The 26968-nt window shown below is 39.3% G+C and overlaps 1 protein-coding gene across 1 annotated transcript in view; it reads right to left on the reverse strand.

The window, feature by feature from the left end:
* PGM5 (phosphoglucomutase 5) overlaps positions 1 to 2229 on the reverse strand; it is a 214070-nt gene extending 211841 nt beyond the window's left edge. Inside the window, exon 1 of the mRNA XM_027839610.1 lies at positions 1861 to 2229. Coding sequence (XP_027695411.1) covers positions 1861 to 2121 — 261 coding nt within the window. The 5' untranslated portion in view covers positions 2122 to 2229. The remainder of the gene's footprint in view (positions 1 to 1860) is intronic.
* Positions 2230 to 26968: the final 24739 nt, after the last annotated feature.

Here is a 26968-nt window from a genome sequence, read left to right on the forward strand (position 1 = left end):
CAGGGAATGGTTTTGTCAGACCAGAGTAAAAGCCCATTTATCAGCTTCCCTCCAACTCCTTGCTTAAAGCCAACTTTCATCAATCCCAAGTGAGGAGACAGAGAGACAGGTAAGCACTGTATCCCAAAAGCAATGTTGTCTACTGTGGTCATCCTTCACAACTACCCCCCTTGTTTTCTCCAGGCTCTCTGGTTATTCATCAAATACTTCTAAACTCCCTAAAATATTGAGTAGAATGCTTAGGAAGGTTAAGCATGAAGCACACACTACCAGAAAGTTAACCTTTTTAATAAAATCAACAGTGAGAAAATAAGAGGGGAAGGGGAGGAGAAAGAAAGAAAAAGCATTCACTAACAGGTTTTGTTTCCCTTTTAAAGAGGCTCGTTCTTGCTCATGAAGAGGTAAAGAAATTTCTCATAAAGAAGAGTTTCACTAGGATAGGTCTGGTCTTACCAACAGCTCCTAAAATGGTTTTAGAACAATTCCATCTAAAAAATAAAGATTTAGGTATTGGAGTCCCTGGAGCTCTAAGATGTTCTTACAGGATTATCCAAGATGTTCACAAGTTCTCAGAATGTAAACTGAAAGGATAATAAAAAAGCAAGAATGGGGAAATTGTGACCATGTGGGGAAGGGAAAATAAGAAAAAATGAAGGCCTACAGGTACATACTGGAGAGGAACATTGATATTGAAGTGAAAGAAAATAACCATGAAAACTCCAAGGTGGGTGGGGAGAGAATTCATGAATTTGTTGAAGCAGTCAGTCAATAAACATTTACTAAATGCCTCCTATGTACCAGGCTCTTTGCTAATGCTAAAGATACAAAGAGGTAAAAAAAAAATACTGCTTGCCTTCAAGTAGTTCACAAGGTAATAAATTAAATGTCAAGAGAAAGTCTATGACAAGAAAGACTTAGGATCACTCTTTTTTTTTAGATTTATAACCTAATCATTGTGTATATCTCTTCTCAATCCACTTACAGATATGTTCTATATGTCATCTATGGCTAGTATATAGCATGATACCTCAGAGTCTGTCCCCATCCCACCTTGAACAAATGAGTGGTTAAAGAAAGCCTATCCGTTTAACAGTCTCCATTACCTTAACACAGATGAGTATCGACAGTGGTTTCAGAGGCCAAATAAGCTAGAGAAATCTCTGGGGGACAGAAACTGCAGGAGGGAAAGGGAGTTGTAAAATGATGCTCTAGGTTGAGTGCCATAAACATGGAATCATCCAGTCCAGTTCCCTCATTTTACAAATGAGCAGACGAGGAAACTGAGGGTCAGTTTTATACTGAAAGGAAGAGCTGAGACTAGAACTAGTTCTCCTGCCTGGGAGGCCAGGGCTCTTCCCTTAAGAGGCTGGGGAAAGTACAAGGAAAAGTAGAGCGGTGTAACCAAAATAAAAAGAAACTGGGGGGAGGCTAGGGAGTGGTTTATGGGAGCCGGAGGTGGAAGGGGGGGGACTTTGCTGTAAATCAAGAAAAGTAATGAGAAGGAGAGTTGGGCTGAGGATACTTAGACGGGAGGGCAGAATGAGGCACAGTGCACTAGGAAAATTAGATTTAGGTAGCACATACTAAGTGAAACCTTAATAAGATGGGATGAGGAAAGGGTGTATGACAGGGATGATAAAGATAGGATATAAGAGTGGGAAAGAGGGCTCGAGTGGGAATCAAAGTCAGGGCAAAACGTGAATGGCAGTGAAGATGAGTGAGTAAAGAGTAAAGGAGGGTAGAGTAGCGATAGAGAGAAGGCGCCGTATCAGGATACCTGGAGATGCAACGTGGAGGAAGCTGAGGCAGGACGTGATCAAGGAGGTGAAGGAGGAGGGTATCCACCGCCCCAACACTTACCCCATTGGCCGCGGCCATCTGGACCACGATCTCGGTGGCCGCCTTGCTGAAGTACCTGCCGTCGCTGCCCACCACCATGGTGCAGCCCTGGCGGTCTCGGAGATCGATGGACGACAGCACGCTCTGCACGAAGTTGGGCAGGTAGTTGCGTTGGCTCTCGAAGAGGCCGGTGGGTCGGCGCAGCCCCCCGCCCCCCGTCGGCTTCTGGTCCTCGTAGGGCGCGGTTTGCACCGTCAGCACCGGTATGGGGCTCCCCTCCATTGCTGCCTATCCCTGCTCGTTGCTAGCCCTGGCGGTGAGAGCTGGCCCGAAAGCTCTGGGCCACTGGCCCCGATTACCCCTGTAACCTGGCGAGAGCTGCGACTCCTCCCTCCCCAGCCTAGACTTCTCTCCCTTTCCCCAGCTGGGTACCCCCTCACCTCCCACTCTCCCCTGGAGTACAGCGGTGTGTCCAGATGTTCCCACCCCCCACCCCCTCGTCCCGCCTTCTCCCTGATCCTGCCCCGCAGAGTTTGGCCGCAGCCTTCCGGGGAAGTGTCCCCCTGCCCTCTGAGGCAGCCCGCCTGCCCTCTCTGGACCCGGTTTCTTCCCGGCAGGGAAAAGCAGCTGTACTCTCCTTAGGGGTTTCCAACACACTCCCCTCCCTACACACCCCTCCTTCCTCCCGGGACGCCTTCTAGGCCGTGTCCGCCCTTTACAACCCTCCCACTGGGGCTCTCCTTTCCACCAAACTCCTCCTTAAAACTTAGGCAGGGAGTGGGGTGGGGGTGGCGGGAGGGAGAGAGCGGGGTGAGAATTTCAGGAGAATCCCCTCCCCACCTCCTGCCGTTCCTGCCCTCCCACTTGTTCGCTCCTTTCTCCCAGTCTCCCCAGGAGTGCACCGTTGCACGCACGGGTTTCTCTTTTGAACAAGGGCAGGGAGGGGTTTGAGAGGGGGCTGAAACCTTTTGCCATCAGCTAGCAGCCTCGGCCAAAAATAACCCTGGAAAGAGGAGCTGAGAATTGTTATCCCCTGCCAGCACTGAAATTGGAGGCGGGGTTGTTGTGTGTGTGTGTCTAAGCATGTGTGTGTGTGTGTGTGTGTGTACATGTGTGCTCCTGCTTGGTCCGTAAGTGAATGTGTGTGTGTGTGTGTGTGTGTGTTCCTGCACTGACATTTGTTGCTGAGAATCACATACTGTCAAGTCCTCCAAGCCAGTAAGAGTCAGGACCCACAACTATCTCCTCACTGCAACTACCCACAGTTTCCCTAACATCCCCCACACACTCCCACCCCACCTCACTCTGCCCCCTTAAAAACTCCAAAACACTCTAGCACACATAGAATCTTTGATTTGCTAATTTAGAGATCTAGAAAAGACCACCAAAGTCATTAAAAGTAACCTATTCCTTTTATAGATGAGGAAATTGTTAGCCTGGATAGGTGGAGTAAATTGCAAGAAGTGACATTATGCATTCAAACTCTTGTCCTCTGAATCTGCCTTTACTGTAAGACTTTTTTTTTTTTTTTTACTTTTTTGGCTGCTGCATCAAGGCTAGTCTCTCTTCCGTTTCTAGTTAATCATCTCACTTTTCTTTATCTTCCCTTTCTCCCTATCACAGTCCACATCTAAGAAAGCAGTTTGTCAGCTATCTTGTTTCTTTGTTTAAACCGTGAGGCTCTCTATCTCGAATTCATACATTCTGATTCAAAAGGGATGAATCTGACCTTGGTCTGCAAATTCTGGGGAGCTCATGACTCTTCTGCAAAACATTCATAATAAAATCCTAAAAAACAAGAATTAATTTTTTTCCCTAGGAAATGAGCCCAGGAGTAGACAGGCAGAAAAAAATGGACAGATGAAAAAGATTAAACAATAAAATATGAAAGAAGGGAAGAGCAGAAAAAATACACAATTCACTTAACTTTATTTCTACCCAATTTTTCTCCACTCCCACATTCTTTATTGCTTAATTAGGAAGTTCTTTGTTGCTCACTTAGGATCATAAATCCAGAGCTGGAAAGGACCTCATAGTCCATCCCTAGTCCTCATTTTAGGAATGATGAAACCAAGGCCCAAGGAGATTAAGGGACTTGCCTAAATTCACATTAGATAAAAAGCAGTATTTAACATAGGTATTCTTACTTCAGAAAGCCAATGTTCTTTCCACTATAGCAAGTTGTATCCTCATCTTTTACTCTCACCTTACTACAAACAGACACTTCCTGTCTTCTCTGCTGTTCTCTACCTGAGAATTGGGCATTTACTTACTGAAGGTTAAATGTTAGGACTTTGCAAAGTGACATTTTCCTACATACTCTTCAGAGACCTACAAGCAAAGAGCTTCAATTCTACAAAATACATAAAGTGCTTTCTTTGCACAAAGCTAGGTTCTCTTGCCTGAGATAGAAGTTAAAATTGGTCTAAAAATAAGTTCTTATGCAGGCCTTCAGCCTACTCATCTTCACTCACTTCATTTTCTTTGCCTGATGTTTTCCCCACTACCTATAAATCTTTAGACTTGATCAAACTGATGTGCTTATAAAATATTCTGAATGAGAAAACAATATCAGAGACCTATGAGAGAGCAGGCAAGATAGAAAACTCCAGGAGAAAAAGGAATCCTGATATTTGGGGGGCCTCTTTCTATGAAAAGTGAATTCAAAGCTCACCTTCCCCAGGAGCATGCCCGAACCAAGTTTATTCCTTACTAATCACCCCAACAGCTCTTCAACATTTGTGTTCTAGAGAAATAGCCATAAAATGATAGGAGTGTTGCCATAGTCTTGCATTCTAGATGTTTCTAACAGTAATCTTTCACAGCATCAGACCTCTGGCCCCAAAAGGGCTGTTGGGTAATAAAGGAGAGACAATTGCCACTAAAGGAAAGATCCTCCTGGGGAAAAGAAAGTGTAATCTTAGGCAAAATCTGAGATAGTGAAACCAAGTCTAGATTGAGCTCAGCCAAAATGACTGGAGAACTAAATCCAAAACTGTGATGCAGGAAATAGGGCTTGTGGCAGTGGGTCTAAAGCCAGAGAAATCAGTCCGGAGTGCATTAGAGTGAAAGAACCATGAAGGGAAGTTGTCTGCTAGTGGGATGGGCTGATCATGGTTCCCTGTTTGCTTTGCTGCACCCACCAAGGAACAGAGTAGTCATCCATGATAAAGGCTTTGAAGTCATTTTTGACTTGTCCCTTCCATTCACCAGTTACATTCAATCAGCCATCAAGTCCTATCTATTCATCCTCTATGACATTCTCAAGCATCTTATCTCCCTTCCATTTCCACTAACACCGTACTAGTTCAGACCCTTTTCATTTCATGAAAGGAAGATCATTGGATTTAGCATCAGGAAGATGCAAATTAAAATTCCACCTCAGACACTTTTTGTGTGAGTTTGAAAATGTCACTTGGTTTCTTCCTCTATAAAATGGGGGTCTAGCTGTGTGACCCTAGGCAAGTCACTTGACCCCAATTGCCTCACCAAAACAAAATAAAATAAAATAAAATAGAGGTAATATTAGTACCTGCTGCACAGGGTTGTCATGGGAATCAAGTAGAATAATAAATGTAAAGCATTTTTCAAACTTTAAAGTAAAATATAAATGTTGGCTTTATAATTGTAATCTTGCTCAGTCATATCTGATTCTTCTTGACACCATTTGTGGTTTTCTTGGCAGAGATATCGGAATGGTTTGCCATTTCCTTCTCCACCTTATTTGACAGAAAAGGAAACTGAAACAAACAGGGTTCAGTGACTTGCCCAGGGTCACACAGTTAATAAGTATTTGAGGCCAGATTTGAACTCAGAGAGATAAGTCTTCCTGACTTCAAGCCTGGTGCTCTATCTATCCACTGTGCCACTTAGCTGCCCCTATAATTACAATACCTTGACCATTAAAATAGCCTCCTAACTGGTTTCTTTTCCCCTCTGTTTTCATACCCTCTTCTCCTTCCTTTTCTTTGTCTCTGTCTGATTCTGGCTCTGTTTCTCTGGCTCTCTCATACACAAATACATACACACACACACACACACATACACACACACACACACACACACGCACACACTCCAATCTCTCCTACCTCCATTCTATCCTATACTATCAGATTAATCATCCTAAAATCCAATTCTGATTACACCATCTACCAACTCAGAAACTTTCACTATTTTCCCATTGCCAACTATATAAGTCCAAACTCCTTAGCCTAGCATTTAAGGCCCTTCATGCTACCTATTCAGATTCACCATTACCTACACACATATCCTAATTTCCAATCTGATTGGCCTAGAAGTAAGTTCTTATACAGGCCTTCTGCCTACTTGCCTTTAATCATTTCATTCTCTGTTCCCCATATGTCTTCCCCACTGCCTATAAATCTTAATTGCCATGTCCTCCATGAAGTCTTTGCTGATCACCCCAAGTTTAAAGCCTTCTGTCCTCTGAATACCACTATCCCTAATGGATAAAAGTAACTTTGAGTCATTTCAGTCACTTCTAACTCGTTGTGATCCCATTTGGGGTTTTCTTGGCAAAGGTCCCAGAGCAGTTTGCCATTTCCCCCTCCAGCTCATTTGACAGATAGAGGGAACTGAAGCAAACCAGGCCAAGTGACTTACCCAGGGTCACACAGCTAGTAAGTGTCTGAGGTTAGATTTGAACTCAGGTCCTCCTGATTCCAGGGCTGGCCCTCTGACTGCATCATGTAACTGCCCCTTTGTGTGTTATTATGGATAAAATAGATGGAAGATGATTTATGAATAAAGCACTTGCATCTAGGGATGTCAGGAAAAACTTCATGTAAGATGTAACCTTGAACTAAGCTTTGAAGGAAGTTAGGGATTCCAAGACTCAAACAAGGAAAAGTACATTGTCAGACAAGGAGAATATCCAATCCAAGGCATAAAGATGGAGGATGGGATTCTATGTGTAAAAACTAGTAAAAAGGCCAATTTGACTGAACTGTAGTATTCATGAAACAGAACAATATATAATAAAGCCAAGAAGGAAGGTTGTGGCTAGGTTGTGAAGGGCTTTAAATATCAACCAATCAACAAGCTCTTTTATGCATTACTGTCTTCCAGGCTCTGTGTTAAGTGTTGGGTATACAATGAAAGAGCAAAAGTAGACCCTGCCCTCAAGAAGATTACTTTCTAATAAAAGAGACAACATAAATAAACCAGAACATACAAGATAAATACAGAACATATGGAAAAGATCAATGATATCCATAGAGATGATAGCCAAAGCAACTGACAAGCGCCAGGTAATTAGAGAAGGTGGCATTTGAATTGAATCTTAAAAAGAGTCAAGGATCATAAGAGTAGGAGGTTGGGAAGAATATTGTTTGAGCCATGGGGAACAGCCAATGCAAAGGCCCAGGGATGGAAGATGGAGTTTCATGTGGGAAGAACAAGTAGGCCATTAGAAAGGAAGGAGGGAACCTGCTCGGGTGAGCAAATGGTGAGGAAATGTTCTGCAAATGGCCTGAAGGCCTGGACCCCAGAAAGATCAGTGGAAAGCTCAGCTGTTACAGCCAGGGGACTCAGAGAGGGGAGTCTAAGTTTCCAAAAGGAAGGATGGTGGAGATGGTGATCTGAGTAGAGAGAGCATGATGAGGAGATCATAGGATGGGCAGAGGGGATTAGAACATAAGAAGATTGAACAGGTAAGAAGCTGCCAGGCAGTGAAAAGCTTTAAAAGTCAAACAAAGAAATTGCAATTTGACCTTAAAAGTAACAACTACAGTGGATACAGCACCGGCCCTGAAGTCAGGAGGACCTGAGTTCAAATCCAACCTCAGACCAAACTAGCTGTGTGACCCTGGGCAAGTCATTTAACCCCAATTGCCTTAAAAAAAAAAAAGTAACAACTAACTGTTGGATTGGGGGCAGATGCGGGGTAAGGGGATGACATGGCCAGACCTATGATTTATTAAAATTATTCTGGCAACTGAGTAGAAGATGGTCTGAAATGGAGAGACAGGCTATTGCAATAAGCCAGAGCATATCTCTTCCTGGTCATCTCTTCATCGTACTCTCTCTACTCAGATCACCATCTCCATCATCCTTCCCATTGGAAACTTAGACTCCTCCCTCTGAGTCACCTGGCTGTAACGGGTGAGCTTTCCACTGATCTTTCTGGGATTCAGGCCTTCATGCCACTTCCAAAACATTTCCTCACCATGCTCCTGAGCAGGTCCCCTCTTCCCTTCCCCATCCTCCTCTTCTAGCAACCCTTTCTGTATATCTTCTCGAATTACAATTTCAGCTCCCTCAGGGCAGGGGCTGTCTTGTTTACTTCTATATGTGTCTTTCAGAGTTTGGTACAGTGACAGGCACATAATGCTTAATAAATAGTATATCTTATGGGCCCTGAAGTCAGGAGGACCTGAGTTCAAATCCAGCCTCAGACCAAACACTTGACACTAGCTGTGTGACCCAGAGCAAGTCACTTAACCCCAATTGCCTAAAAATAAATAAATAATGTATCTTTCTATCAGATGAAAGATGATGAGGGCTCAATTAGGATGAAGAAGACATATGCAAGAGACAGTGTAGAAAAAGAAATTGCAAAATGGGGCAAAGAATGGGATTTGTGTTTGATCTTAGAGATGTGAGTGATGCTGCTGAGATAAAAGTGACAAGACTGAGCAACTGATTGAATATGTGAATAGAGTGAGGACTTAAGGACAACATCAAAGTTGTAGACCTGGATAACTAGAAGAATGGTGGTGCCCTCAACAGAAATAGCTAAATTCAGAAGAGCAGTGGATTGGTAGGAAGAGAAGAGAGAAGTGAGTTCAATATCTATCAAAGACAGATTTTTTTTTTTTTTTGGCTAGGCAATGGGGTTAGTTGACTTGCCCAGGATCACACAGCTTGTAAGTGTTATGTGTCTGAGGCCGGATTTGAACTCATGTCCTCCTGAATCCAGGGCTGGTGCTCTATCCACTGCGCCACCTAGCTGACCCTCAAAGACAGATTTGAACCCAGATTTTCCTGACTCAAAGCCCAGAAAGTTATTTATTATTTCCATAAACCTCTACAGATCTTTTTGACAGCCTTATAACAGAGACTTTTATGATATGATGGGCTTGGGTACACTTTTTTTAAAAACAAATGTTTATCTTCTCTGTCCCACTGCCCCTTTTTAAAACTTTTATTAGGGGCAGCTAGGTGGTGCAGTGGAAAGAGCACTAACCCTGGAGTCAGGAGGACCTGAGTTCAAATATGACCTCAGACCAAACACTTGACACTTACTAGCTGTGTGACCCTGGGCAAGTCACTTAACTCCAATTGCCTAAAAAAACAAAACTTTTTTTAACTTTCCCAATAGATGTCAATAGCATAACAAAACAAATTCCCATTCGCCATGTATAAATATGTATGTTTCATTCTGAATTTTAAGTCTATCACTTCCTAGTGGGAAGTGGGTAGCATGATTGATCTTCAGTACTTTGGACTTGTGGTCTAATGCTATATTTATAGATATTCTAAAGTCTTTCAAAGTTATCTTTTTTCTATTCCATTGTCATGTAAATTGTTTTCCTTGCTGCTCACTTGACTCTGCATCAGATCATAGAGGTCTTCCCTAGGTGCACTTTGGAAAATTTTCTCAGAAAAACTGATTATAATTTGGGGCATTTTCTCACCTCTCTTGATCAATATGACCCACCCAGAAAACTTGGGAAATTTTTCTGTACCCAGCATGCTGAGACATACTCCCCATCTGCAAATACTCTCATAATATAAAAAAAAAGAAAGTTTTTTTGAAAGGAAAAAAAAGCAGATAATTTTTTAAATTTCAACTTTTTTTTGTTTTGAGTTCCAAATTGTCTCCCTCCCACCAGTCCCTCCCCTACCCACTGAGAAAACAAACAATACAATACCCATTATACATGTGGGTCATGTAGAATGTATTTACTTTTTAACAATGTTGAAAAAAATAAATAAATAAAGTGGAAAAAATATGATTCAATCTGCACTTGGTGTTCATCAATTCTTTCTCTGGAGGTGGATATCATTTTTCATCATAAATCATTCAAAATTGTCTTGAATTATTGTGTTGATCAGAATAACTAAGTTTTCACAGTTGATCATCATTATAATATTGCTGTTACTGTGTACAATGTTCTGGTTTTGCTCTCTTCACTTTGTTTTTTTTAATTTTTTAATTTTTAATTTTTTTAATTTTAATTACCCTCCCCACCCTCCCTCCCTCCCCACCCACCCTCATTGAAAAGGCAAGCATCTCGATACAGGTTATAGATGTGTAGTCATGCAAAACACTTCCATAGTAGTCCTGTTGTGAAAAACTAAGTATATTTCCCTTCATCCTATCCTCATTCTTGTCTGAACAGGCAATTTTCAGAAAAAAGAAATCAAAGTTACCAATGGTCATATGAAAAATGTTCTAAATCCCTAATAATTAGAGAAATGAAAATTAAAACAACCCTGAGGTACCACATCACACTTATCAGATTGGCTGACATGACAAAACATGAAAATGATAAATGTTGGAGAAGATATAGAAAAATTGGAACACTGATGCATTGCTGGGGGAGTTGTGAACTGATCCAAGCATTCTGGACACCAATTTGGAAATATGCCCAAAGGGCTATAAAACTGTGCATACCCTTTGACCTGGCAATAACACTTCCAGGTCTGTATCTCAAAAAGATCATAAAAATGGGAAAAGGACCCACACGGACAAAAATATTTATAGCAGCTCTTTTTGTGGTGGCCAAGAATTGGAAATTGAGGGAATGCCCATCAGTTGGGGAATGGCTGAACAAGTTGTGGTCTATGAATGTAATGGAATATTATTGTTCCATAAGAAATGATGAGCAAGTGGACTTCAGAAAAACCTGGCAAGACTTACATGAACTGATGCTGAGTGAAGTGAGCAGAACCAGGAGAACACTGTACACAATAACAGCAACATTGTGTCATGACTAACTTGATACACTTAATTCTTCTCAGCAATACAAGGATCTAAGACAATTCCATGATGAAAAATGTTATCCACATCCAGAGAAAGAACTACGGAGTTTGAATGCAGATTGAAACATACTATTTGCTCTCTCTCTTTTTTTGTTGATTGTTTCTCATGGTTTTCCCCTTTGGTTCTAATTCTTCTTTATGACATGACTAATGTGGAAATATGTTTAATACGATTGTACTTATATAGCCTATATCAGATTGCATGCTGTCTTGGGGAACGGGAGAGTGGAGGGAGGGGGAGAAAATTTAGAACTTAAAATCTTACAGAAATGAATGCTGAAAACCAAAAACAAATAAACAAGTAATTTTCAAAACAAGAAAATTGCTTATTCATATCCTTTGCCCATTTATCAAATGGAAAATGGCTCTTATTTTCAAAAATTTGGCTCAATTCCCTACATAATTGAAAAATGAAAAAGGAACTTGCAGTAAAATATTTTCCCCAGTTTCCTGGTTTCCTCATAATTTTAGTTGCATCGGTTTTGCTTGTGCAAATTTTTTTAATGTAATGTGATCAAAACTATCCATTTTACCTCCTGTGATCCTCTTTATTTTTCATACGGTCATAAAAAAAAATCTCTTGAATGAGTCTCTCCCCCTCTCTACCCCCATATACATCCTAATTGCAAACCCTCAGAGTCTAAAACATGAAGGCTCCTCTGACTAAATCCTTCCATGAATTTTTCAAAGAGCTTTCATTAATGGAAAGACCACAAGTATATGTCATATGATATATAATATATACTATATACTTGTGTGTATGTGCGGAATAAAAACAAGAAAATAAAAAAGAGAAGCTATCAAAAATTTAAAAAGAATAAAAAAGAGAAATCTAAATATAAAGTAGTTAAATACAAGGTTAATTTGGGGGAGGGGCACTGGAGTTGAAGGAATCAGGAAAGGCTTCATATAGATAATAGCTCTCTAGAATCATTTTGAAGGAAGAGAAAGAACCCTGGGTAGGTAGTTCATTCCAGACATGGGAGATGCCCAAAACAAAGACAAGGAGGTGGGATGAGGGAGGGTGGAGGGTCATGTTCCAGAAACAAAAAGAATACCAAATTTGACTGTGTCCTAGAATTCAGGAAGGGGAGTAATGTATAATGAGACTAGAAAAATAGGTTTTGGTCAAGTTGTAAAGTGCTTTAAAAGGCTAAACAGAGGAATTTATGTTATCCTAAAAGCAATAGGGAGTCACTGGAGTTTATAGAGTAGGGAGTAAATGGTCAGATATGCCCTTAAGGATAATCACTTTGGTAGCAGTGTGGAGAGTAGACTGGGCTGAGCAGAGACTTGGATTGTTAACTGGTGCCCAAAGCTATTGAGCTTTCATATGACCTTCTTTTAGCAGCATAGTCTGCTTTCATCGAAACAAAGTATGTGTATAGGGGGAAAGGGAGTAATTGTTTAATTAATGGGAGAAAGATTATAATTTTAATAATAAAAAATATCTAAGCACACCCTTTTTATTGTTCAGGGGTGTCCAACTCTTCATGACCCCATTTCTGGGGTTTTCTTAGCAAAGATACTGGAGTGGTTTGCCATTTCCTTCTCCAGCTCATTTTACAGATGAGGAAACTGAAGCAAACAAGGTTAAGTGATTTGCCCAGGGTCACACAGCAAGTAAATGTCTGAGGTTAAATTTAAACTCAGGTCTTCCTGACTCCAGGCCTGCTATTCTAGCCACTGCACCACCTACCTGCCCAATCACAGCCCCGGATTATACTAAAACTCAGGCATGATGAGAATAAGTATGGTAAATAGGCTGGATTTGAATTCAAATCTTCACAATTCTAAATCCACTACTCCTTCTTCAGCCTCCCTCACCCATCTATGAACTCTCTACAAATCCCCCTTTCCAGCTTAATTGAATTTATTTTAATTACTTAATTTTTCACTTCATGATTTACAAAGTTGATTAGGGGAGGAGGGCAGGAAGAGGAGTCAGCAGTTCTAGCCTATTATGACTCTACCCCGCTGTTTCCCCAATTTCCTGGTTAAACACCTGGGTGGGATTATTCAAATTTCCCTAGGCTGTCAGCAATCTCTGCTAGTTACTAACACAGTGCCAAGCGGGAACTCTGGTTTTTAGTAGTTCTTTAGTCATGCATGACCTTACGCGAAGTTTTCCCCTAAATCAGTTCAAGGGGAGAGGAGAATAAAGGGAAAATACCAACAACAGCTAGATTTGGAATTCTAGTGTTTTGTACATAATAGATATTCAATAAATATTTGTTTTATGAATTGCTCATGTGTATCTATGCTATTTCTGGAATTGTATTTTTATATTAAAATAGTCATCTATGAATTCCACCAACTGAAACCTCAATCTATCCACCTATCCATCCATCCACTCATTCATTCTATGGGGGGTTTTCACCTTTAGGGAGGTTTCTTCTGCTTCTAATCTATATAATGTAGTGGAAAGAGTGCTGAATCTGGATCTCAGGACTAGAGTTTGAATCTTGGTTACTTGTACAATCATAACGTGGTGGATAAAATACTATACCTGGAGTCAAGAAGATCTGAGTTCAAATGTCAACTCGGACACTAGCTGTATACCTTGGGCAAATCACGTAACTTCTCTGTGCCTCAGTTTCCTTCTTTGTAAAATGAAGGAGCTGAGCTTGATGACCTCTTAGAGCCTTTCTAGCTCTAAATCTATGATCCTGTAAGTGACTTAATATCTCTAGTCCTCAAATGAAATGAAGGGGTTGTTCTAGATCAGGGCTTCTTAAACTTTTTCTATTCTTATATTGTCTAGATGACTCTAATTATTTCTCACTCTAAAGGTATTGTTTCTCTTCCTTTTTGCAGCAAATTTTTCTTTTTAGTATGAATTTTTTAAATGTTGACTGGCTACCTTTAGAACCTATAGAAAAGTCCACTCACTTCCAAAATGGAAGGAATCCAAACATGGCCACATGCCTTCCTAGAAACTCATAGGAGTGATAGAAGAAAATCAGAAAAATGTGATCATTTTGGATAATTTTGGATATCTCTTTAACTCTCTATGTAACCTTGGTAACTTATTTCTCTCTGTATCTAAGATTTGGTTTCTATAAAATGAAAAGGTTGGATAGGTGACCCACCTCCCCAAATCCCTCCTGGAAATTCATCGATGCATAAGGTTCCGCTGGAAACAGTCAGAACTAGGAATCAGAAGGTCTGACCTTGAATCTAGATCTATTAGTCAATACCTGTGTGACTTCAGGTCAATCACTCCTTATCTTTGGTCCTCAGTTTCCTCATCTGTAAAATGAAAGGTAGACCACCTGGTCTCTCCCAGCTTAGCCTTCAAGGCCCAGTATTTAGCAGGCATCAGGGAGATGCTAAGCAGGCATCTGAGGCTTGTTTAAGTGTTTCCCAGGGCAGCATCACACAGTTTATATCCACAAGCTGCTGCCTATAAACTTTTCCTTCTGTTGAATTGAGGGGTTAAGGAGGAGGGAAGGCAAGGGCAGAAGAGTGAAACTAAAACCTTTCAGCAATGCATTCTTGAATCCCTTGTCTCTGGCTGGCTGACTGTTAATCAGCAGCCAGTCAGTTGGCAGCATATAACCAACCAATGAAAACCATCATTAGCTGACCTAATGCTAATTAATAACTCTGCTTAATGCTGGCTTAGAAATCAATGGAAAGAAGAGGGTATTCATTCTGCCTTTCCAATTTTATGCACCCCCTAGCTGTTTCTGTAGCCCCGCTAGTACAAAATCCTGCGGACAGCCCTGATGAGCTCTAAGGACTCTTCTAGCTCTAAAATTAGATTTATTTTTCTATAAGGCACAAAGAGAAACTATTTCTGCCAGATTTCTTCCATCTAAGAACACATAATCATCATAGTAATTACCCATACTTATATGATGTTTTAAGGCCTACTTTGTCCAAAGGGTAAGGAAGGAAATGCCAAAATTCTCTTAACTAAGAAACAGAACAGAAACAGCTTCAATAACCTGAAGACTGGGAATGAACGTTTCCCCTGGGTGTCCCACACTTTGAGTATATATTTAATAGAGTCCTAGCCAATGAGCCCAGCCTTTATAAGAGCATGTCTAAAACACCTTTGATACTATTCCCACATGGACTCACACATATTACTCTTTCTTTTTTAAAAAAATTAAATTAATTTTTGTTGTATTTTAAGTTCCCAACTATCTCCCTCCCTCCCTCCCCACTCTGCAGTAGCAAAGACTACCATTTGACAATATGTTACTCTTTCTTTGTGCTCTCCTGAGTGACCTTGAGCAAGTTCATTAATCCCTCTGGGTTTCAGTATCCTCATCTGTAAAATGAAGGATTATATAGTCTCTGAGATCCTAACTCTAAATCTAGAAATTTATGATTCTTCTGCCTAAAACCCACAAAGCATGTGTATATTTGCTTCTGTTAGACTAAAAATCCCTCCCACCTGACAATGATCCTTCTAAATATCTGCAAACAGTAGCTTTTAACTCAATATGCTCACAGGATTATAAATTGAGAGCTAGAAGCAACCTTGGTAATAATCTATTTTGCCATCACCACTTCTCATTGTACAGACAAGAAAACTGAGTCACAAAGAAGTAAGCCTCTATAATTATTTAACAAAGTGACAGAGCTGGGATTCTAATCTGGTGCCAACCCCGCCCCACCCACCACATCAACTTTCCTCTTTCCATTGTACCAACAATAGTTGTTGACTGACTGCAACAGTGGGAGGGAATACCAGAAATATAGGATGAGGGGAACAGAAGCAGGTGGCAAGATGTCAAGGGAGAGCCCTCTAGTCCTTTTTTGAAAAAGTTCAAAGCCCTGCTGTTGGTAAAAGGCTATTTATACTCCTCAACCTATTCTTAAAATACCACCTCCTCCATGAAGTCTTCATGAAATAAATGAAACAGGTTCCCAACAATATGCAATATCCCTCACCTCTTCCCTCTAATATGTAATTGAACCTTGCTTTCACTTAAGGTAAAAACTTATGTAACTGAGTTACTGGTTTAGTTTATGAATTTGTTTATCATTTGTTCATGAACCTAGAATAGTAGAATGTTTGAGTTGGAAGGGAACTTGGGTCATCTGGTCCCTCATGTTAAGTGAAACTGAGTAATATTCTAATATTAGAACTTCCTGATATTAACCCTCTATTATATTGAGGCTTCCAAAAATCCACCATAAGGGGTTCACCCAACACACTGGACTTGTGTTCACCCAACACTTTCTGGACTTTGGCCAGAAAACCTGGATGCCTGTGCTGGCTCCAGCCCAAATCAGTTGTCAACTATTGTCCATTGTACTTCCAATCTTCTTTTTCATGCAACATATAGCCACCACTTTAATTAGACCCTCAGCACCCTTCACCTGAAACTAGCACAATGTTCTTCTAGTAGGCTTCCCTGCCACAAGTCTTTCTCCATTTCAATTCATCCTCCTCAAAACTGTCAAAATAACCATCTAGCCTAAAGCAAAGGCATGACCACAGCATGCCCTTGCTCAAAAATGTTTGGTGGCTCCCTATTGACTCTAGGATAAAATAACAAACCCCTCAGCCTGACATTTCTAGGCAATAATGATCTGATTCCAATTCATCTTTCCAGATATTCCATATTACTCCTGTTCATAAACTCTATACTCCAGCCAAACTGGCCTATTCAGTTGCTCAAACTCAAAATTCCATCTCCAGACTCCATGTATTCCCTTCTTAGCTTAGTTCTTAGAACTCTTAGCTTCCCTAAAAATTCAACTTGAGTGCTATTTCCTATAGGAAGTCTTTCCTGATTTTCCCAGTTGTTCATGTTCTATTCTGCATCCTGGGCCATTTCCAGTTGTCCTGATCGATATCTGACCACTGGACCCAGATGGCTCTAGAAGAGAAAGTAAGGCTGGTGACTTTGCACAGCCCTCCTTCACTCAAATTAAAGTCAATTGCAAGTCATGTTGTCATCTCCCTGATGTCATGGTCCTCTTCGAGAACAAAGAACAAACCTCACACACAAATCCTCAAATTATTCCATATTTATTTATCTACATACATATAATATCCCCCAGTAAGCTCCTTGAGAAGGTAGAATATTTCATTTTTATTTTTATATAATCTCCAGTTCCTACTACAGTTTCTGGCACATTGGAAATATTTAGTAAATGTTCCTTGAATTTAATTAACAGTTAACTAGTTGTGATTTGGGTCTAGTTACTTAATGGCTATAAGACTGTTTCCTCATCTAAAAAAATAGAGGAAGTAATATCTGTTCTATCTCACCAGGCTCTTGAGAAGACTAAGTAAGATAGTATATGTGAACTTAAATGCTCAAATGGACCTGTGATCTCATCAATTCAGGCTTCCTTTCAATGAGGCAGATCAAAATCCATCCACGTACATCTGTTTTCCATGTTTTCTCAAGAGTTGACTACAGAGAGTCCACCTGGGAGGCTCTCCTTTCTTTCTCCTGACACCATGACATATTTTCATGGAAACCTGTGAAATAGATATGAACCTATTTTGTAAATTTTAAGGTGCCATAGAAATGTAAACTATTGATTATTTTACTAACCATGATACTTGTTATTCATTAATAATTATTATTCCTCCACAAATTCCTACTCCAACATTTCATCATGGCATAGAAGTAACCTTGTGTACTCAAAGTTATGCCCACAAAGCACAGACTATTGGTAGTCTTACCATGCTGGAAAAACTTTAAGTAAGTCAATCAATTAACAAATAAATATTTATCAAGTACCTGAATCTGCTTTTCAGGGACCAGCCTAGCTAATTATGGAGAGGCTTGTCATCAGTAGGCTGGCCATTTGGTGATGTAACCTATGAAACAAAAAAAAAATGGCATTTCCAGATGAGAACAATGAAGTTTAGAGAGATTGAATGACTTGTAAATTGTGAACTGGAGATCACACATGGTAGATAGTGGTAGAACTGGAAATTAATCTGAAAAGTAGCCCAAGGTAATCTTTTGCAGCTCCCTGGTGCCTACAGGATAAAATTCAAACTTCTGTGATCAGCAAACTCATTACCTCTATAGAATCTGGTACCATTCTACCTTACCAACCTTATCTCAAATACTCAATACTCCATCCAAATTATACCCATCAGATGTACATCCTTCACTCTCCTACCTTTCACTTTGTTCTTGCCATTCCCTAAGGCTGAAAATTTCTCCCTCTTCTTCTACATATGTGTAATTCTTCTCTATTCCCCTTTCAAACCCACTCAAACAAAAGTCTCTAAGAATTCACTAGTCCTTAGAATCAATAATGACCTTTCTTCATTTGACCTTATCTAAGATTTTTACTTTCTCTAATACACTTACTATGTATTATTTTTTCATCACATTCTTTTGGGAATGTCAGGAGTGCAAAGGGTGTATACATCATAATATCCCTAATACTTAGCACAGTGCTCTGCACACAGTAGGCATTAATAAATGTTTGTTCAATTAAATGGAAAGCAATGAAAGGTGTTAATTCCATTAACTGAGATAAGGAGTTTCATTTTGAATTAATATGGGTTCTGAAGGCAACGTCGTACAAATGAGTGACTTTTACAAGTATTCCTGATATCATCCCCTTTGTATGAGGTTGGCCCAGGTATAAAAGTAATGCCTGCATTCCACTTAAAAACAAAACTAGCAAGTACTATTCTATTTGTGTTCAGATTTAACTTTCCATTTCATCTAACGCCTATTTAAATACTAAAAACTTTCATTTATTTCCTGAGCAAGGTGATCAGTTTCCATTTGTTTCTTTGAATTTATTTTTTTCCAAGTTTCTAAAATGAACCAGGGGGTTCTTTTTCAACAACTTTACTCACCAAATAGTCTGTTAATCCAAATTAACTTGATTTAGTTACTTCATCAATACATAAGCCCTTCAAAAGTGTTTACTTATCAACAACTGCTAAACAACCATCTAATTCTATTCTCTTAATTCTTTGTACCCCTCCTCAGAAGTAACTCATACATGGTGATCATTTCCTCATCCCTTTCTAGTTTTCCCTGGTCACTGACACTCTTTCAATTTTTCTGGAAAAGAAATAATAATTTGGGTTTTTTGGTAGATGTGTACTAGTTTGCGCCTTCCTGCCAAAGTGACTCTTTTTAACTCAAAAACACAGAAAAGCAGCTGGGATGAAAAGAAACATGAGGCCAGGCATCAAGTCCTTTCTCAATAAGTCAATTTTCTCACCTGTAAAATAGCTTGATTAAACTTTTATTATCTCCCTCCCTTGGTTATTGCATGGGCAGTACCCTATAAACAAAGTAGAAACGCTGTGATCATTATTTATTATTGTGTTTCCTTGGAAAAGTCATTGAATTCCTCAGAGCCTCAGTTTCCCCATCTATAAAATGTGATAATAATAAGCGTCTTGCCTACTTTGGGAGGATCATAGATTTAGAGCTAGAAAGGAATTCAGAGGCCACCTAATCCCATCCCCTTACTTTACAGATGAGGAAACTGAGTCCCAGGGATGTTAAATAATGTATCCAAGGTACACACACAGATGCTACATGTCAGAGGTGGGATTTTAATCCAGATTCTCTGACTCTAAGGTTAATGTACTTTCCACTGTACTCTACTGCCTCCCAAGAGCTTCAAGAATCAAATAATAATTCATATTTCTATCATCTTAAAGTTATGAAAAGCTTTCTCCTCACAAACATCCTTTGGGGTAGATAATGAAATTGTTATATCCCCATTTTACAGATAAGAAATCTGAAAAGTAAAGTGAGTTGCCCAACATCATAAGGCTATGGAATGTCAGAACTGAGATTCAAACCCATCCATGACTTTCTAACTCAAGTCCAATACTCTTTCTGCAGAGCTTATAATGCATTCAAAATGCTATGAAAAAACATACAAATAGGTAATATTATCATTCTCTTGCAAGAAGATGATTAATAGTGACAATACTACTTCTTGGAACAAAATTGCAAATGATTTACTTAGTGATTTGTTATAATTTATAAAAAAACATTCTCATGCATTTCTCCATTTTCTAATATACCTTAGCATTTTTTCTTATTAAAAATTAAAAGTACTTTTTGAAGGTTATTCAGTTTAGACTATGCTCTTGGAGGTGCCTTTATTATTATGATGATGGTAATTAAATTTCATCATCGTCATCATCTTCATCATTATCATCATTATTATTAAGGCTACATCTCTCTATCTCACTCAGGGAGATCTCAATCCCAATACTAATTCACACGAAAGCTTTAACCTGCTCTATTTTTTTTTTAGGTCATTGGGGTTAAGTGACTTGCCCAGGGTCACACAGCCAGTAAGTGTCAAGTGTTTGATCTGAGACCGGATTTGAATTCAGGTCTTCCTGACTTCAGGGCTGGTACTCTATCCACTGTGCCACTTAGCTGCCCCTCTCTTTGTCTTACTTGGGCCATTTTGTTCCTCCTTAAGCTGTCTGGCGGCCCTCTACATTCAGAGGCTCCATATATATATATATATATATATATATAACCTTTATAACCTTGGACAAGTTATTTTACCCACCTAGGACACAGTTCCCTCCTCCATAAAATGAAAGAGTTGGATCTCCAAGTTGGTGATCTCCAAGGTCCCATTTAGCTCTTAATCTATGATCCTACAACCTTTCACAAGCTCAGATGACTCATTAAAAGCATAGATTTTAAGATGGAGAAGGCCTTAGAAGCCATAGATTCCAACTCTTTCATTTTATAGATAAAAAATAAAAAACTGAAGTACACTTAAGTGACTTGCCCAACTAGCTAATATCTGAGGCAGGATTTAAACCGAGTTCTTCCAGAGTCCTGGTCCAGCTCTCTAACTACCGTACCACATTACCTCTAAAAGAATGGGGGAAGTGTTACTGGGTTTATAGGTCACAGGGTTTCGATAACTATGACTGCAAAGAAAGACTATATTTTGGTTCCAAGCATTAACATGTATAAATATTTTGGTTTAATAAACAGCCTTTTAATGTAGAGTGTAAGCCAGAATATAACTCACCCTCCTTGCCCTCCCTTTGGGTTTCTTTTGAGAGAGGAAGAAGCCCACCGGTTAAGCAGCTCCTCCTGTTGAAACCCAACTCTCTGAGGGAGAGTGAACCAAAAGACACAGAGCCCCGATGCTCTTCCTTCTGGAACTGGTGCTTCACTTTTACTATCCAAAAAGTCCACACCCACCTTCTAATGACAAACATCCGAACCACCAAGAATTCTCCTTTGTAAGATCACATTTGCTTCTCACTTGTTCTGTGCTATACACAATGTGCATTCACCATGAGAAGGAAGTAGCCCTGCCAAGAGAGCAAAATTCCGCCAAACCTTGAATTAGGGAGAGATTTCCCCATCATCCATCCCCTTGTGCCATCTGGAAGTCTTCCACTTCCTATTTACAAGTCCAATCCATCTCACTGAATTTCTAGACTCCAGAATCTAATTCATTTCACTGAAAAAGAGAAAAAAAAAAACATGACCAGAGTAAATCAAGTATGATAACTCTAATCCACCAAAGGACCACAGACCAAAGCTGTTAGGCTTTCATCCTATAAGAGATCACAAAATAGGCTTTGCAAGCAATACCAGCCCAATAGCCACTTTCTGCCGGTATTACATCAACTTAGCTGCCATTTCATCAACCATGTCATATGGGGCAGGCAAGAGACAATAAGTATTTATTAAGCACTTACTATGTGCCAGGCATTGTCCTAAATGCTGGAGATACAAATACAAAGAAAAAAGAAAAAAGGGGGGAAAATGACCAGAGTAAATCAAGTATGGTAACTCTAATGCAAAAAAGGAAGATGGCACATAAAAGGAAGCTAAAGTTGGGGGAGGGAAGTGGAGAGGGATCAGATACCCAAGCAGATACATGGTGGTGAATTCCAGAAGAGTAAGAAACACTGCCCAGAGGGGAATGAAGTATGGCCAGCCTGGGCTCATCCTCAAAATGGAGGCCCCAAAAGAAACCTACTGATAGAAGAAGGGGTTTGGTATGCTAGAGGAATATTCCAGGGTGAGAAAGTCTCAATCACTGAGGGAAGTTCCAGAGTGAAAAGGCAGCTGAATCATTAGACAAAGCAGTCTGGGAGAGTCAAAAGCACAAAACATCCCTCTAGCAAATAAAATTAGTTTTTCAAATGCTAATGTTTTTATCCTTTTTTTTTTTACTCCAAGACTAGACCTAGGATTTCATTGGTAAAAGGAATTCCCAGTGGGGAAACCCCAGCTAACAATGTAGATCAGTACTTTTTCTGCAATTTATAATCTGAGAGAAACTCCAAGAGTTTAAGTGATTTGCTCAAGATCACGCAACCTCTATTCATCAGAGGCAAGACTCAGATGCCTGTATTTTTTATGCCTAGGCTAGCTCCCTAACCATCATACCAAATACCTCTGATTTTCTCTTATAAAATAAAATTCTACAAAATAAATCCCTAGAAAGAAAAAGTTAGAGTAGGCAATTTCTATGTTCTATAATCCTATGAAAACACCTTATTACACTTCCAAGGCTTGACACATTTCGTAGCTCACTTGTCTACATTGCACTAATACCTAGTGGTATTGGCCGGAGTCGGAGTTATCCCAAGGGGGACATGGCAATCGCCCTGGCCCAGCACTTAGAGGGGCCCAGCTGCTGATGGATGAGCAGTGACTCAAGAAGGCAGCTGGTGTGAGAAGAGTTAGCTATACCAGCTGTCGATAAAAAAGACCTGAGGTTCATATATATGCAATCAACACACAGACCTTCCCTTAGTTATTACAAAGGCAAAGCAGATAGGACTCCAACTCCTCTCCACCCAACCTTTCTGGGCCTTATTATCTGTAAAATGAGCAATTTGGACTAAATGCCTTCAAGGTCTCTTTTTAGCATATATAAATCTATGATCCTTCATATAAGCATATACATATATACATATAAATTCATATATGAGCATATATGCTTACTTTGGCAGCATATACATTGTTGGGATCTTTTGCTCTTTTGTGCCTTATTTTTCCATTTCAAAGTAGTTCTCATTTTTTATAAGATGTTTTAGTTTGTAAGGAGTAATCCTTAGCCTTATAATCCTTTATAAATATCTCAGAGTAGATAGGATTAATAATTGTTCAGTTGTCTCAGTCATGTCCGACTCTTTGTGACCCCATTTGGGGTTTTCTTGGGAGAGATACTGGAGTGGTTTGCTATTTCCTTCTCCAGCTCATCTGACAGATGAGGAAACTGAGGCAAACAGGGTTAAGTCACTTGCCCATGGTCACACAGCTAGTAAGAGTCTGAGGCTAGATTTGAATTCACAAAAATGAGTCTCTCTGACTTCAGGCTTGGCACTCTGTCTACTGCACTACCTAGCTGCCCCAAGATTAATAATAGGTAAAACGTGTTTTGCACCATAAGATTTGCAAAGTACTTTAGTCCTTCCAAAAGCCTGTTAGATGCTATTATTATCAAAATTTTATAGGTCAATAAACTGAGGTTCAAAAGTTAAGTCACTTGCCTAGGGTCTTCTACAACAGTTAATATTTAAGGCAGAATTCCAACCCAAATCTATCCTGATTCCAAGTCCAATACCTTCCTTTACATGTTACTATTACAAACTAATGCACTGTTGGTGAAGTTTTGAACTGATTACCATTATGTAGAGTAAGTGAGAATATATTTATATGTATGTATGTATATTGGAATGTGTATATATACATACATAGTAGCGCTTTCATTTATATATATGTATTTATTTATATTTATAGCAGCTCTTCTCTGGTGGCAAAGAATTGAAAATTGAGGGGATACTGATCAATTGTGAAATGGCTGAACAATTTGTGGTATATGATTGTGATGGAATACTATCGTGCTATAAGAAGTGATGAGCTAGATGCTCTCAGAAAAACCTGGAGAGACTTACGTGAACTGATGAAGAGTGAAATGAGTAGAACCAGAAGAACATTGCACACAGTAGGAGCAATATTCTAAGATGATCGATTTCGAATGACTTAGCTATTCTCAGCAATACAATGATCCAAGACAACTCTGAAGGACTTGTGATGAAAAATACTATCCATTCCCAGAGAAAGAACTGATGGAGTCCGAATATAGATTGAAGCATACTTTTTTTTTAAACTTTATTTTTTGGGGGTTTTTATTTTGGTCTATGTTTTCTTTTACAACATGATTAACATGGAAAACTGTTTTGCATTACAACACATATATAACCTGTATCAAATTGCTTGCCTCCTCAATGAATGGGGTGGGGAGGGAGGGAGAGAATTTGGAACTCAATTTTTAAAATGAATGTTGAAGATTGTTTTTACATATAATTGGGGAAAAAAGTAAAATACTAACTAAAAAAAGTTACCTCTTTCTGATAAAGAATAAGCCTCAGCTATGCATGTCCTCCTTTGATTAAATTAGAAGAGGATTTGTTTTACAGATGAGGAAAACTGAGTACCCAAAGGAATTCATTGATTTACTCAACTGGTTGACTATACAGAACAAAAACTAGAACCACTTTCTCCATATGTGCACTGTCTGTCCACCTCCATATATGTCTGTCCACCAGGCCACATAACAGATTTAAAAATATAAGGGGAAAGAGTCCGAAGAAGGCTACTTCTAAGTATAATTTTCATGTTATAAGAAAAAATTAGAATTTTGAAAGTTCGTGTAGTTTGTCACATAAAGCAGGATATTTATAGGACCAAGGACCGCAGAAAGGAGAGGAAAGCATTTTCCAATTCTGTGTAAATGATAAAGCCACATTGGTTACTTTGTAAGGCTCGAAACACCTGCAGATGTTGTATAATATTAGTCTTCCTTTCCCACACACCCTTTCCTTTGGTGACTCCATCTCTATCCAAATTAACACCAGAAACCCCCCATTGGAATAGTCTGCACAAGCACAGCTGCTAATCATTCCCTAATCTATTGGCTTCTTGATTTGATTTCAGCAGACAGACATGACCTAAGAGCCACTATTGCTTAATCGATACTGCTGTATTTATTTGTTTGTTTGTTTATTAGAAATTCAGCTGAAAAATCTGAGCATGGCACGCTGGGTTGCCATAGACCTTTGTCCCACTCAGTAAGAGAAGAGTGTGACATAAAAAAATGAAAGCAGTTATTTTGCTGATCGAAAGGATTGGTTTCAAATCACACTAAGTTAATAGGAATGTCTATGTATAGCCTATATCAGATTGCGTGCTGTCTTGGGGAGGGTGGAGGAGAGGAAGGGGGAGAGAAATTTTAAACTCAAAAGCACTTGGAAGTGATTGTTGATAAATAAAAATAAATTAATAAAAAAAATCAAATCATACTAAGAAAATCTTCCAAATGCCCCTTTATCTCTTATTTAATTAATCTATTGGAAGTTAAACAAATTGAAAATGTTCAAATGGTACCACCTAGTGTCAGAACATGGAACTGCAAACTTGGTCTAGCTTGTCAGTTCTGAAAAAGGCTATGATTAATTAAGGAGGGAATCTCAGAAATCTCAGAATGATAAAGTCTCAGACCCCAGCAGCCAGACTTTGTACCCGAGCAAGAATCTCTTTTCTAACGCTCTCAACAAGTAGTCAGCCATGAGTTGGTTGGTTTGTTTTCTCCAAGACATCCATTAAGGGATAAACCATTACCTCCCAAAGCAGTACTTTCTATTTCTAGTTAAGTCTAACTGTTAAACAGTTTTTATATCCATCTATAACCTCCTTCTCTACACCTTGTTTTGCTCTCTGGGGCCAAGCAGAACATATACGTAGCATTAAGAAACCACTGACAGGCCAAGAGTACTTAACCCCACCATATTCTGTGCCCAGGCACAACATTCAGCCTTGGGGAGCATACCTCTAATGAGAGAGATCAGGGTCCCTATTTTTGCATTTTGGGGGTTCATTAATGATAATTATTATTTTTTTATTAATTTTTTTATTTATCAACAATCACTTCCAAGTGCTTTTGAGTTTAAAATTTCTCTCCCCCTTCCTCTCCACCACCCTCCCCAAGACAGCGCACAATCTTTATATAGTGCTTACTATGTGTTGGGTACTATACTGTTTTACAATTATTATCTCATTTCAAAAATTACCTCATTTTCATGAGGTAGGGGCTATTATTATCCTAGCTTTACAGTTGAGGAATCTGAGGCAGATACAGGTTAAGTGACTTGCCAAGGGTCACACAGCTAGGAAGTATCTGAGGATGGATTTGAATTCAGGTCTTCCTGACTCCAGACCCAGTACTCTATCCACTATGACACCTAGCTATTCAATTAGGTCTCCCACTACAATACACATGGGAATGATTTTTACTTAGGGATCACATTAAGTACCCCCCAGAAAAGAGGACTAAAAAAAGTGCTTAATGTACAATATTAATCCTGATATAAGACAGTAATTTGTTCCTATACACGCTTGCCTATGCACTTATCAGCTCTTTGGGCTCTGCAGCTACTAAGGGGGTTCTATATCATCTTAACAATGAGTCACATGTGGCTGGAAGCAGACTCCAATTAAGCTTCCATGTGGCCACCTAGAACTGGAAATGGTGACTTTGAGATGCTGTAGGGGTCGGGAGAGGGGGGGAGGGATGGCCTCTAATATATATATAATATCATATACTATTATATATATTATATACTATTATATTGTATATATTATATATTATATTACGTATAGTATATAATTTCCATCTTCCACATGGAAGTCCTTCAAAGACTTGATGGAAGCTAATATGTCTTCCCCACATCTTTTCTTCCCCAAGTTAAACATCAGTTCTCATATGTCAAGGTCTCTAGTCCTCTCACCACCCTAATTGCCATCCTCTGGAAGCTCACCATTTTGTCAGTATCCTTCCTAAAATTAAATCAATAATGTGTCATTTCATAAACTGATAACAAAGAAAGTATTTTATAAAATAAAATAGGCTAGGGAAGGAGGACATTTCCAATTGTTCTTAGCTGATTTTTTTTTAATCACGATTAACATGAGTTATTTTCAACAAAGATCAATAGGGCCTGAAAAGCTGGCAAAAACAAATTTTCTGTCTTTATCCTTCTCTACATAAATCAAATATTTTCTCCTTTGCATCCAAGTAAGATATTAGTCACGTATTATTTGTCCAAACAAATCTACACTCTCCCACGGAAGATAAGCTCTCTCAG

The sequence above is a fragment of the Vombatus ursinus genome, unplaced genomic scaffold (assembly GCF_900497805.2).
Source record: "Vombatus ursinus unplaced genomic scaffold, bare-nosed wombat genome assembly UNPS02014832.1, whole genome shotgun sequence".
NCBI classification, from domain to species: domain Eukaryota; kingdom Metazoa; phylum Chordata; class Mammalia; order Diprotodontia; family Vombatidae; genus Vombatus; species Vombatus ursinus.